The 15,253-nt window shown below is 37.0% G+C and overlaps 1 protein-coding gene across 1 annotated transcript in view; it reads left to right on the top strand.

The window, feature by feature from the left end:
- Positions 1–15,253, top strand: part of LOC149259036 (clavaminate synthase-like protein At3g21360) — a 105,244-nt gene that overhangs the window by 74,223 nt on the left and 15,768 nt on the right. The window contains exon 2 of the mRNA XM_089417236.1: positions 5,265–5,518. Coding sequence (XP_089273362.1) covers positions 5,265–5,518 — 254 coding nt within the window. The remainder of the gene's footprint in view (positions 1–5,264; positions 5,519–15,253) is intronic.

Here is a 15,253-nt window from a genome sequence, read left to right as displayed (position 1 = left end):
GCAGTGGTGTCTTTTGCATCCATTAAGATGGCCTCCACATCAGGTGTCCTCTCAAGTTGCCTCATTCACAATCGAAGATTGTAGTAGACATAGACCATGTCATTAAGGTGCTAGGACTCCAAATTGTACAAGGGTCATAAATTTAAATTAATAAATTATATTGTTTATTATTTAATGAATTCAAAAAATTAATTGGAATATTTTTATTATTTAATCTGTTGCGCTTCTGGGTGTGTATTTTTTCAAATACACTCCAGTTGCGCTCACATCCGGAGGAGCTACATGTTTGGCTGAGCACTCGAATGTAAAGCCTTTGGAGATTGGGTAGACTGCCACCATAACTTCTCCACCATGCATTTACAACAAATAAGATAAACATTAAAAAAAATTGATATTTGAAAGTTGAAGCAAAGTATGAAGAGACAATGAAATTTGAAACAAACTAAAAGCTTACTTGGCATTTTAGTTTTTCTATCCACAATAGCCATGTCGAAGCTAAATGTGCCACTTGCCATCCTGTATATCTCCATTTCTTTGAAGATTTCTATATGTTCTGCTTGAGATGGCACCATCTTCTGAACAAAAATGAAGAATCCATCCATGACCTCAACATCAAATAAGAAACCAAAGGAGTAACAAAATGCGGGGTTCAAGTAGATCTCTTCAACATGAATGGGACGATGGAGTGTATTGTTTCATCGCTCATCAATCATTTCCCATTTCAGTTGTTGTTTCTCAAACCCCTCATCCCCCTTATCATCATAATAGCCACGAATGGATTCTTTGGCCCTATCCATGGCCTCATACAAGTAGCCTTTTGCGGGGTTGTCTCCATCAATTAATTAAATAACCTTTACCAAAGGTTCAGTATTGTTATACACCTCCTGCACTCCCGCCTAGAAGCTTTTCTGGTATGAAACTAGCCTGCATATGGCCTCGCCCTCTGGTTTGCAAGTAATTTTTAATATATATATATATATATATATTTTAATAAAATAATATATAACGAATCCTACGTGTCCTGTTGCGGGGGGTCAACGTGTTTGAATCCGACTCTCGAATCCCGAATCCCCGTGTCAGGTGACTTAGTTTGCAGCTATATGACACAGCATGCCACTCCTTCGAAAGAAACATTCTCTTCACATTCCACATATAATTCAAGAGGGATTGAAGAGATACGAAGCTACTGGAAAACCGTGTAATGGCAGGTCGTACCGACTCCTTGTCGTTGGTGAATGTTGCATGATTATATATAAATTTTGTAATGCTTTTTGATGATTCAACAATATCTTTGACAAAATGAATTTTTCCTATGTCCTTCAACATCAATTCAATCTAGTGTGCAACACAAGGTGTCCAAAATAAGTTAGGATGCCTCTCCATAAGCATCCTTCCAGCAACAAAATTTGCAACATTGTTCGTTATGTCATGGACAACATGTTGTGGACCCACCTCCTGAATGAACACGTCCAACAAATCACATAATAACCGTGCATCTTTGATATGTGCAGTTGCATCAACAAATTTCGTAAACATCGTTCCCTTGGGACAATTAACCAAGTAGTTAATAAAGGTTCTTCCCTTTTGATTGGTCCAACCATCTGACATCACAATGCATCTTGTGTGTGCACATGAGCCCCTAAACTCCTCTAATCTCTTAGTGCATTCGTCCTTTTCATTCTAAAGAATACACCCTCTAAAGTCGTCATATGAAGGGGCTTTGTACCCCGGGCCAACAATAGCAATAACATCAGTTGCGGGTTGGAAAAATGGATTGTTCCTGGCAATGCTGAAAGGAACATCACTCCAAAGTAAACACCTTCCCAACAACTTGTCAGCTTCTTTCTTCTCCCTTTTTTTAAGAGCCAACGTAATAGATGGTTGTGCACCAAGTGTGGTTCTAGGAACAAAAGATGATGAGGTAGTTGTGGGGTTGACTGAGATGCTGATGCTGAAGAAGAACTAGTACCACTCTCACGGTCACCACCCGATCCCACCACTCCACCCCTTGCCATTTGACTCTTCAGAGCTGCCTTGGTCACTTTCGTTGTCTATTTCTTCCAATGATTTGAGGGCTCTGTGGATGATTTTTGGATTTTGTATTTGTGCAAGGCCCTACTTCATTCCAGGAATTTGGGTAAGATGGAACTTCAATCTGTATACACCCCTGTCATATGATGCCCACATAACTTGCAACTCAAATTTGATCTGTCAAACCCTCCATTAGGTTCACCAAATTCCCCAGAGGGTCCAATTTCCTTGGCATGTTTGTAACTTTGTTGAACTCTTGAGTTTTAATGTAAGATTGAAGTTTGAACCTAGGGCACAAGAAGAATTGCAAGTTAAACAAATGAAATTAAAATTTACATACAACATTTTGAATTTTTGACAAAAAAAAAACCCTCAACTCAATGCAACAATAATGGAAAAAAATACACATTCAAACTCAAGCAAAAATCATGGAAAAAACTAGGGCACAAAAATAATTTAAACAAATAAAACTAACAATCAAGATTTTACATTTTTGACAAAATAAAACCCTCTCCACTAAATGCAACAAAAATGACAAAAAAAACACACTCAAATCCAAGCAAAAATCATGGAAAATATATGGGTGACGAAAACCCAAGAAAAAAAAGGAAAAAACAAAAAAATTAGGGCAATATTTAATGCCCATACCTGAAAAACACGCCTTGTTGAAGAAAATTGGTCCAAACTTTATTTATTTTTGTCTGGGATGCTAAATTCCTTCATTTTTCTCCTCTCTTTCCCTTGTAGATGAGTTCTCCTCCTCCTTAGCTCTCATCCTTGCCCTCTGTCTACAAAATGAATAAAAAAACCCAAAATAAGACTTTGAAAACTTGCTGTCGCACGACCCGACAATTTTTTGCGATCAGATCGTGATTTTTTCCAAAAACAGGTCCCATGAACCCAATACACAAAATTGGATAGATACCTTACAGGGTCTGGATTCAGTAAAATCCTTCTTTGTCGAAATATTTATGTCAAAGGAATTGTTGACGATGTGGAGATTGTAGTGGTTTATGCGGATGACATAGTCATTGCAAATAGCGGTAAAATCTGACTTGTGGTTATGCCAAGAGTTTGTTTGAGAGGTTTAGAATGGTTAGTTGTAAATCAGTGCGTACACCTATGGAGGTTGGAATGAAATCATCAGCCACATCTGACTCAAAACGACAAATGAGTTAGTTTATAAATAGCTGGTAGGAAGCTTGATTTGTCTTGCAACCACAGACCAGATCTAAAGCTTTCTGGTCAACCATATATCTAGATTTATGATAGCCCCAAAAGCTGATCATTGCGATGGCAATGGAAAGGATATTAAGGTATGTGAAGGGTAAACTAAGAGTTTGGCATCCTAGATGGTAAAGGTAAGCATTTCATACTTGCAGGTTTATAGCTTCAGATTGGGCACGGTGAGTTTATAACAAGAACCTCACTACTTGGTATATCTTCAGCCTTGATACAGGCACAATTTTATGACTGCATAAGAAGCATCAAGTAGTGTCACATTCCTTCCTTCACTGAAGTGGAGTATACGAAAGCAATTAGTGTAGTTTGTGAGACAGTTTCATTGAGGATGATACTTTGTGATTTGCAAGTCACATGAGCTAATTCTACAATTCACTACACTGTGACAATCAGGGTGTACTTAAATTGACAAAGCACATTGTGTTTCATCATCATGCCAAACATGTTGAAGTACATTGTCTTTTTATCCAACTGTTGGTGGAGAACAAGCAAACTGAGTTGCAATATTGTGCAACACGAGTAAACTACATACATCATACATGCTTACCAAGCCTCTCAGGCCAGATATGTTTATATATTTTAGAGATAAGGTTGGTGTAATGTCTTCTATAACTATTAAAGGACGATGATAGAGTACGTGTAATGGTCATAACCAATAGAAGTACTTTAGTTGCTCAAGTCAACAAAGTACATGTTAGCACGTAGTACCTAGTTATTGTCACAAAATGGAATTAGCTTAAGTCACTTTCAATTAGGCTTCGATTAAGTGGAATATGAAGAGTCACCTTAGCTTGTACTCTCATATAATGTGTTGTTTGAAAAAGTAATGCAAGTAATATGTATGCTTTCTCTCTTGTATTTGCTAGTGAACTTTATTTCTGCTGCTGTGATATGCATTTATACAATGATTTCTGTGAATGACAAATGTTTCATCAACCAGGACATGGTGGAAAACGCTTGTCGAATTTCTCAAGTCTCTGGAAAGGGGGTTTCCTATTTTGCCGCAAATGACAGGTTTCACCCATCCATGTAGATCCACAGTCCTTGTGATCCACAACCTCTCTCAAGTTTATGAATAAAGAACCCCCAACTTTCCCACAAACGAGATACAACTAACCCACTTGTTCAAAATCTATGACATAGAAATTAAAATGTAGCGGCATGGGGTGTACTTTCGAGTGCAAAACATTACGATGAACAAGGAAAGATGAGATTCTACCATGGACCAATGCTCTTATATCTCTAGATCCAATCACTATTCACCATGTGGAAGATTCTTTTTCAGGAAATGGCTGTCTTGTACAATTTTTATTTAAATGGGTGATTATGCAGCACTTCTGTACAAACAACCCAATTTCAATTCCTAGCTGGCATGCTCCAAAGTTTATTCAGAAATTGATACAGTGCAAGTCATGATGTCCTTTATGATCTTCGATTCTATTGTTTTTGACAGAGATGAGGCCAGGTGCAAGTTTTGGCTGATTTTGACAGTATAGACACTCATTAATTGCAGCATCTATGCTGAAGGTAGAGTTGAATTAGTTAAAAAGAGGGCAATCAAGCCAACACAAATCTATACTTTTTTCAAACGATGCAAACTGGTCCTTAGTCACCCTTTCTGAAGTCAGCCTGGATTCAGTTAGTTTTCCATAATATTACTCTTGTACTGGCAGGAATTATGTCAGCAGTTATACTTATTTTTTAGTGTGAACTGGATCAAATACTTCTTGCATTAAATGATACTTAGGATTTGAACTCATTAAAATCTGTGATAGATATAATAATACACTCTTCTTTTTGGTTTTAAGAGGATGTAATTCAAACGGATTTAAGATAAACATGGGTATATGTATTGAATTGAAATTTTTTAATTAAATTTGGCGTCCTCTTTCCATCCAAAATTCTTAAAATCTTCCCAAAACAAAGATGTTCTTAATCCACTAGTTTTGGTGGTCTATTCATGAGAAGAATTTTTTTGTGTTGTCTTGTAGGTACCTGAATATCCTGCAAAATTATTTTTTTATTGTGAAGTGGAGCCAGCAGTAGGTGGAGAAACACCGATTGTCCCGAGTCATCTTATATATAAAAGGATGGCAGAGAAATTCCCTGATTTTGTAAAAAAATTGGAGGAAACAGGTTTGCTTTACATTCGTATTTTGGGAGAAGATGATGATCCCTCCTCTCCTATTGGTCGTGGTTGGCACTCTACTTTCTTGACAAAGGATAAGGATGAAGCTGAAAAAAGGTATGAAATATTTATATCCACTTTTGTTTGATTGTATGTGGTTTGGAACTTATATTTTTAAAATCTCTCTTCCTTTTCACTTACAACTTGATTTTGACAATGTTGGCTGCAATTACCATGTTAACTGTCTATCTCTTCCTAATCTCTTCCTTTTATTGTTCTAATTCCTTTTGCCCACAAGCACTTGCTTCAATGTTTCATATAAAACCCCTATAGCTTGGATTAAATTTATCTTCATATCCTTTCAACGTTGAAAGTTACAAAGGCAGCCTGAAACCTAATAATAAAATATTTGATTCCTCAATTCTTCATGGGTTTTAAATTATTCTCTATGTAACAGTTCAAACTAGTCTGTGATGCTGGGTATTAATGAGAATGGTAGATTGAGAAAAGTCTAATATTCTAAAGGCCCTTTTCAAAGACAAAAGTACACAAGATTGTTCAGTTGGCACCCTTAAAAAAAGGATTTTATCTTAAGATAGTGCCAACTTCTTGTCAGGTTGGTTGGTTGATGCAGTCATTGTGCTATCATCTCTACTAGCTCTGCATAAGTATTGCCCCGTATGCTTTTCAAGCCTTGTACCTTCTCAACAGCCATTTATACTCGAGCTTACTTCCAAGTTCCCAATAGAAAAGAGTTGGGGTGGTATTTCATATCAGGAATATTTACATGTGTTAAATAGACAAAGTTCCTATTATGTTTCTAATAAAGTATACACTCCAAATACTACAGGGGAGACTAATTCCAAATCACTATGGCAGACATAGCGAAACATTAAGGCTGATTGTGTTAGATGATAAAAAATACATAGACCTCAATTATTTAGAGTATAATATTTAATTATCTAGAATATTTAATTAAATATTGGAGATATTTTAGAATAGCTAGTTGTTATAAGAGATATGACATCTAGAAAGGTGTCGTTTCTTAGGAATTAATTTAGGAAAATAGTTAGGAGTGTTGTTAAAAGTGCATTAAATGTAAATGGACACTTGTGAATGAAATAAGTGATCCATAACAAAATTAGTTTAGGACACAAAGCTTATATAAAACTTGTTTCTCTTCACTTGCAAGGGCATTGAGTGATTGTGTGTAAGCTCTTTAAATTTCATGTAATTTTTCTTTTCCTTGTTAATAAAATTTGTATGTCTGAGGAAACTTCTACTATTATTGTGGTATCAGAGCTATTGGGGCTTGGCCTTGACCCTCTTATAGTTGTTATAGTAGAAGAGTGACTGAGCTTTGCACTTGGCTCTAGTCAACTTTTCTGAAATTCTATAATAGAACTTTCAAAATTTGACTTTTACAATGCTCTTGCAATTTGACTTCTTTGACTCCAACCCCCCTCAAAGCAAAAGTTACTTTGAATTACAATTTTGTTTCCCTAAAAAACAATAATAATAAAAAATTACACCTTATAGCTCCAAAATTACAAATTACAAAATTACTCCTTATCACTCCAAATATTACAAAAGTAACTTATTACTCAAAAATTACTTTAAAAAATCACTTATTACTCCAGTGACTTATCACTCTAAAATATTACAATTAAAAAAAATATATCTTATCCCTCCATTAAACAATTTACTTTATCACATCTTATCTCTCCATGAAAAAAGAATTTACTTTCCCAAAAATATTCCTTTACACTTTTCAAACATGAAGTAATGGATATATATACATTTTAATATAAAATAGCGCCCACGCTAAAACTTTAAACCTACGGACGCAGACTCACTAGCTAAATAGGAGATAAAAAATGCAAAGGCATTACCATTAATTAAATCTTCAACTAATGATGAAATGTATGTTCATATAGAAAATGCTTCAGATGCATGGTCTGCCTATAAAACATCTAAAAATTTATTTGATACACAACCAGAATCAAAGAGAGTTGATCTACAATTGAAGTTGCTTCAACATAAACTGACAGAAGGGAGAGGTACTAGAGCACATTTCTAGACTTAAGAACATTAAGATGGAAATAGTAGAGGCTGGATTTCAAGCAGTGGATGATATCTTCATGACTACAATTTTGATTGCTAGTTTGCCTTATTCATATACACATTTTTTGGAAAGTTTACATGTGACTGGAAAACTACAAAAATTAAAATTTGATGAATTAAGTGAAATGCTAGCTCAACATGACAAAACTTCTGGGAAGAAGAAACAGTTTGGAGAAGATGTTTTTTTTACAGAAGCTAATACTAGTAAATCTTCAACTGAAAGTTCCAGAGGCAGAGGCAACAGTCAAGGCAGAGGAAAAAATCAAGGAATAGGACAAAGTAGAGGTAGAGGACAAAGTCAAGGCGGAGGATAAAATCAAGGAAGAGGACAAAGCAGAGGTAGAGGACAAAGTCAAGGTAGAGGAAAAGATTTCAATCAAATTGTTTGTAAAAGATGCCTTAGAGTTGGTCATTATGCTGAAGATTGTCGAACTTCTATTGAAAAAATTCCCAAGTTTCAACAACATTTGGCACAGTTTGCTAATGATCAAGAAGATGATGGCTCAAAATATGTCTTCACTACACTTAAAAGTTCAAAATCAATAGCCTTACAGGTCTCCACATATCTTAAAAGTGATTATGAAGATGCTTGGATTTTAGATACAGGGGCAACACAACATATGACTTTTCGACATAACTCCTTTTGGACCTTTCAACAGTGTCAACTCAATTCAATCTTTCTAGCAGATGATACAAGACACACTCCTTGTGGAAAAGGTGTAGTAAAAGTTTCTCTTCTTGGCATTGGAGAAAAACTAATTTCAAATGTTTGGTATGTACCAAATTTCAAGAAGAATTCGTTATGATTAGTCACGATTCCACAACTAGGACATTAGGTCGTTATGGAGGATGGATTAGTAAAAATCAATTCCATTAAACAAAATATGAAGACAACCATGACAAGATATGAAGATGGAAAACTTCAAAGGTTGAAAGGAACAGTCATTCCACGAAACTCTGATTTTGCAGGAGCAACAAATATAGCTATTTCACCTATAAGGTCGTGGTATGTTAGATATGGACATTTAAACTTTGAAAGTTTCTCTCAACTTCAAAAGTAGGGAATGGTTAAAGCACTTCCAACTTTTAAGAAAGAAAATGAAAGATGTGAAGTTTGCATTTACAGGAAACGAAGTCAAGAGACTTTTCCAACAAGTTCATGGGCTGAAACGTGCATTTGCAATTGGTTCACAATGACATTTTTGGACCCCTACAGGCTTCTTTAGGAGGTTGTAAATATTTTCTTCTCTTCATTGATGATTTCGATAGAATGACTTGGGTTTATTTTTTGAAACAAAAGTTAGAAACCTTTGAAAAGTTCAAGACTTTTTGCCAACTAGTTGAGAATGAAGTTAAAGAGAAAATTGGCACTCTCAGGACAAATAATGGAGGGTAATTCACTTCCAATGAATTCCAAACTTATTGCAGGGACAATGGTATTAAAATACAATTTACAACTGTCTACACTCCACAACAGAGTGGAGTAGCAGAATGAATGAATCGCACCTTGTTAGGGATGGCAAGATCCATGCTAACTTTAAAAAAGTTAAGTCCATATTGGGCAGAAGCAATACATACAACAATATACTTAAGAAGTAGGTCTCCCACTGCTTCATTGAATGGAATTACACAATATGAAGCATGGTTTGGTTTCAAACCTCGAGTAAAACATCTTAGAGTGTTTGGTTCAATATGCTATGCCTTAGTTCTGAAAGAAAAACGAACTAAGCTTGATTCACGAAATTTGAAGTGTACATTAATTGGGTAATCTGCTAAAAAGAAGGGATATTGTCTTTTGTCCATGGAAAGTTTATTGTCAGCAAAAATGTTATATTTGATGGAAAAAAAAGCAAGCTTGCTATAGAGATAGAAAATATTTTGCAAAAATTGGAAACCAAGGGTGATAAAAAGAAACACAGAATACAAAATCAACCAAGTACACAACATTGGTATGAGATTGAATTGCCTTCTTCAAAAAATCATTCATCCAGCTCACCTACTTCATCTGGACCATTTGGATCTTCTGGAAGCTAATCTGAATATTCTAGCAGCACTTCATCCATCAATGACTCTCCACCCCTTGAACCTTCAGATGTGAAAGAACATCTGTTTATATCAATCCACTTTATAATGATGGCGATTATTTAGATCCACAAACAAGTCAACATCAACTGTCTAAATGGGCCATTCAACTTTTGAAGGATGTAAGGCCGGATGAACAAAACAAAACAGGAATAAGAAGTTCACAAAGAAATGAAGAAAATTTTGCCTTGATAACAAACGATTTTATTGAGCCCTCCACATACAAAGAGGTAGTGAAGCATGTCGAATGGCAAAAGGCAATGGTTGAAGAATACAAGGCAGTGATGAAAAACAACACTTGGGAACTTGTTGATTGTCCTGAATGTTGATTTGGGGAATCATCGGATGTGATCTAAGCCTCAAATTTTGCAGGGAGGCTTGGGCACATGTATTCCAAAGAACCTAGAAAGCGTTTTGGGAAATTCCACCCAAAAGTGATTTTATTAAAATAATTAATATTTCTAATGGGGTTCCTAAGTCTAAACTTAGGAAAATTAAAATATTAATGGGTATTAATCTAATCAGGGGTGAAACTTCTAGAAAAAGACACGGATCAAGGAAAAACAATCTGAGCCTTTGATTATGATTTAATCTAGGCCGTTGGTTGTCCAATAGGAAGATATAAGAAGGGGCTTGAGGGTCATTTGGAAAAGACACTAAGAGATCAAGGAAATCGATTTTTCCGAAGTGAGAAGTTCTCAGGAAGAAAATCGAATTCCTTGATCTTTCAATGTGTTTTCCCAATGACCCTCAAGCCCCTTCTTATATTTCTTGCAGCAGAGGGGCAGGGATAACTTCCAGAGAGAAAGTGAGATTCTCAGCCGGAGAATCATCAGCAGAGAGAGGCAAAGAGTGATCCAGTAGCCTTGAAGTTGTAGTGCCGAAGAGCTAGCAGAAGAGACGCCGCAGTATTTCCTTAGTAATGTTGCGCAAGGTTTGTGCAGACGCTTCAGAGTGCTAATTTGGTAGCTCAGTGACAAATTCCAACCATTGGACTAAACTCCTCTTTCCAAGAGGACCAAAATTGAATTTTGAAGCACTCAATTTGAACAAGGAAAAGTGTATTTTTGAAGTGAAGCCCACAATGTCAAAATTGTCAAGGTCGGCCCAAGGACAAATTAGCCCTCCTGGAACGCCTATAAATCAAGGACATCTCAAGCTCATTTGGACATCACATCAACACACTCTTCTTCTCTCTCTTGGTTTGTTTGGTTCGCACAGGTCCGGGGTAGCTAAATTCTCTTCACATGTGTGAGGTTCTCTTGGGCATTTTTGACTTTATGTGTTGACTTTTTTAGTTGGATGGTTTGACCACAGTTTGACTGCGTTTGACTTTGTGTTTTGACTTACTTTGGCTAGGAAAATTTCAATTTTCAAAGGCTGAGTAGACTGGCACAAAGACCGGGAAAATATGGGAGTTTGACCAAGTGTTGACTGCAGACTTTGATCGCAGGAAATTGTAGACTTTGACCGTAGACTTCATCTCTCTTTTGACCGAGTTTGACTGGACTTTTGTTGACTGTTTTGGGCTAACTTTGACCAACAATTAAGGTCGAGTTTGTAGGCTATTGACCGAGCTTGCTAAAGGACTTTTTTGACCTTTGATTGATGACTAGTTAGGCACACATTGTTGTAGTTGACTTGGATAGATTTGCACTAGAGTTGACTCTCCTCTCTATTTTGGATACATTACTTGGCATATTGACTTGATTAGATATTGGATATTGGTTTTGAATATTGACTAGTCAAAGCTTGACTTTGACTCTTGGATGATGTACTCTCTATGCTGAACATTTGAAGAAAATCTAATTAAAAAATAATTGCAAAGGGTTTTTCCCGTTGTGGGGTTTTTCGCTGGTCATTGACCAAATATTGTGTCTCTTGTCTCTTGGTTGTCTTTCATTGTGCACATTGTATAATTGTTCTATCTACTATTGCTCTATTGTTATTGGTTAATTGAAGAAGTGGAAATTGTAATTTGGATGCTATTGGAAATTGTTGAAGTGATAGTTGCAACATAGAACAATTCTTGATGAAAAATTAACATGGTATCAAAGTTGAGGTGAAGACAAGCCCAAGAGACATAGAGCAAGAGCATCCATCTTCTAGTAGTTGATTTTTGGTTTGGTAAAAAATGTCTACCTCATACTTCAAGGATAATGAAAAGCTAGTTGATGCATCTAACTTTGCAGCTTGGAAGACCAAGATCAATGTCACCTTAGATGAGTATGATGTCTTGGAATACGTGGAAGGAAAGATTTCAGCACCACCAGAAAATGCTCCCCAAGCTGTCAAATCCAAGTACAAGAAAGGTGAGATTAAAGCTAAGAAGATCATTATTGATTCTTTAAGAGATCATCTACTTGTTTATATTTCTTCTTTGAAGACATCCAAGGAAATGTACGATAAGATTGTTGGCATGTATGAAGTGAACAATTTGAGCCACATTATGGATTTGAAAAATCAACTCAAAGGAATTTAAGATGCACAAGGAGGAGACTATACAATCATTCTTCATGAGAATCACTGAAATCAGGGATCAACTTCAGACTGCTCAAGAAATTGTACCTGACAGGGAACTAGTGATGATTTCCCTTGGTGGTCTTCCTTCATCATAGGACATGTTCATTACTTCTATCAACAACAAGGAAAGGATCCCTTCTTTTGATGAGTTACTTGCTCCATGCAATCAAGAAGAAAGAATGATGATATCTACGGGGAGAATTCAAAGGCCAAATGAAGCAGAGCTTATTGCCTTTGTTGCTCAAGGGAAGAAGAAGAACAAGAGGAAATGAAAGGGAAATCCATCTAATGCAAGAAGAACTCCTCAAGCCAATCGAGACTCCAAGGACTCAAGAAGATGAGATAAATATGTTGAATGCTACAATTGTCATCAAAAGGGTCACTATGTTTTAGATTGCCTTGAAAAACGAGATGCTCTAAGGAGAAATACTTCGAGGACCTACAACAATAATTGTGGCTATAAAAACAACATGTCATATGATAGAAGAGATGGGAGAAGGAATGATAGAAGAAGAAGGGACTCTCCCGATGATCATGAAGAAGGCAATCATCCACAAAAGAGGTCAAGAAATTCCAGGTATGAAAGTAATGCTGCTAATCAATTTGAATATATCCTTATTTCTTCTCTTTATAATTCCTCTCCTCCGGATGCTTGGGATAGTTAGTTGGTTGATAGTGGGGCCTCTCATCATTTCTCTAAGTATAAGGATGTTCTATGAAATTTGGTAGAGAGGGGGTCAAGTTTGAAGATTATTCTTGGAGATAACTCCACTCATCTCGTTGAAGGCTTTGGGTCTGTTAAATTTCTCTTGGACTCTGGTGAATCTGTTTTTCTTCATGATGTGATGTATGTGCTGGGATTGAAGAAGAATTTGGTATTTGTACAAAGGAATGAGGGTCTCTTTCATCAAAGGAAAAGTACTTGGGTTGTTGAATCCTCTATGAGAGATGCTTTCACATTGGGATCTAGCTTTGAAATACTATATAGAGTCACTGGAAGACCTCTTCTAGCAATGGTCCATTATGCAATTTATCAAAGCGAGCTATGGCACCAAAGGCTGGCCCATCTTCACTATGAAGCACTTCCGAAATTGAAGAAGTTAGTCTCTGGGATCCCTGATGTTCAAGCTCAACACGATGGAGTATGTCCAGGGTTTGCCAGTGGAAAGAAGACAAGGGGATCATTCCCCTCTAGCGAGAACAAGACGAAATACATCCTCCATTTCATTTATTCTGATATATGTGGTTTGGTGCCCGTATATTCACCTAGTGGCCATCTCTACTACATTACCTTCATCAACGATTTCTCAAGAAAGACATGGATATATTACTTGAAGCACAAGGATGAGGAATTCAAAATGTTCAAGGAGTTAAAGGCTTTGGTCGAAAATCAAATAGGGAAGAAAATTAAGATCTTTGGGTCCAACAGTGGTGGGGAATACATCTCAAATGAATTCAGACTTGTGCAAGAAGGAAGGTATCAAGAAAGAGACTATTGTGCCCTATAATCCTGAACAAAATGGAGTGGTTGAGAGAAAGAATAGGTCTATTGTAGAATTTGGCCAAGCTATGCTCCATGATCAAAAGTTTCCAAAGTTCCTTTAGGGTGAAGCAACAAATACAACGGTATATGTTTAAAACAGGGTACCTCATCAAGCATTGGACAACAAGACTCCTGAGGAAGTATACGCAGGTATTAAGCCCGACATTGGTCATCTCATAATATTTGGCTGCCCCGTCTATTTCCATGTGCCAAAGGACAAAAGAAACAAACTGGAAGCCACTGGAAGAAAGGGTATGTTTGTTGGATATTGTGAAAATTCTAAAGCATTTAGAATATATATTCCTGGCCAAAGGAATGTTGAAATTAGTAGGGATGTAACATTCGATGAAGATGCTGCCCTTGGGAAAGCAAGGGACCTTCCTCAGCCTCCTCTTCCCGAGAAGAAGAATGATGATATGGATATTCTAGAAGGTCCTTCCATGCCAGAATCTGAGAAAGATATTGTTGATGATTCCATGTAGCCTATGGATCCCTTGGATCCTCCTCCATGTGATCCTCCTACAAGGAAGAGACCAATTTGGCTTCGTGACACATTCCCGCCAGAGGGACCTTTAGAGAAAGCAAGAATCCATGCAGGTACCAGGGATATGTGGTAGCGATGAGTAATATGATTCAAGTTGAACCTCCCACCTTTGAAGAAACCGTTAAAGAACAAGTATGGAAGGATGCTATGGCGGAAGAATATGAGTCAATCATGAAGAACGACATATGGGATGTTGTGCCGAGACCAAAGGGGAAATCCATGGTGACTTCAAAATGGCTCTACAAAATCAAGCATTTGGCTGATGAAAGCATCGAAAAATATAAGGCAAGGATTGTAGCCTGAGGCTTCTCCCAGAAAGAGGGAGAGGATTATGATGATATATTTGCTCCAGTTGCTCACTACACCACCATTCGATCCATTGTTGCACTTGCAGCTAGTCAGGGATGGACTCTTCACCAAATGGATGTGAAGACTGCCTTCTTACATGGTTTTCTTCAAGAAGAAGTATATGTTGAACAACCTCTAGGATTTGAAGTTCACGACAAAAACACCCATGTGTGCCAATTGAAGAAATTTCTCTATGGATTGAAGCAAGCCCCTCGTGCTTGGTATGCCTGTATTGGCAGTTGCTTGATGAAGCTGGGATTCACAAGGAGTAATGTCGATCCAAACTTGTACTTCAAAGCAGTCCAAGGTATGCCTCTCATTTTGGTATTATATGTTGATGAATTGTTCTTGATAGGTGTAGAGCCTCTCATTCTTGAATGTAAGAGGGAGTTGGCTACTGAATTCGAGATGAAAGATCTTGGTTTGATGCACTATTTTATGGGACTTGAGGTATGGCAAATACTGGGCGAGATTTTCCTTTCACAAGGAAAATATGTTGTGGAACTTTTAGAGCGATTTGGCATGGTAAAATGCAGGTCCTTGACTACACCTATGGAGATGAATTTCAAGAAGCTATGTGGAGAGGCTACTGGACTAGACCTAGCAAACCCTTCTGAGAATAGACAACTGGTTGGTGCTCTGATGTTCCTCGTGAACACTCGCCCTAACATATGTTTTGTAGTTAACA

The sequence above is a fragment of the Pinus tabuliformis genome, chromosome 6, assembly GCF_031772625.1.
Source record: "Pinus tabuliformis cultivar Carrire ecotype Pingquan chromosome 6, CPIR1, whole genome shotgun sequence".
In the NCBI taxonomy this organism is placed as follows: domain Eukaryota; kingdom Viridiplantae; phylum Streptophyta; class Pinopsida; order Pinales; family Pinaceae; genus Pinus; species Pinus tabuliformis.
This window is presented reverse-complemented; position numbering and strand designations above follow the sequence as displayed.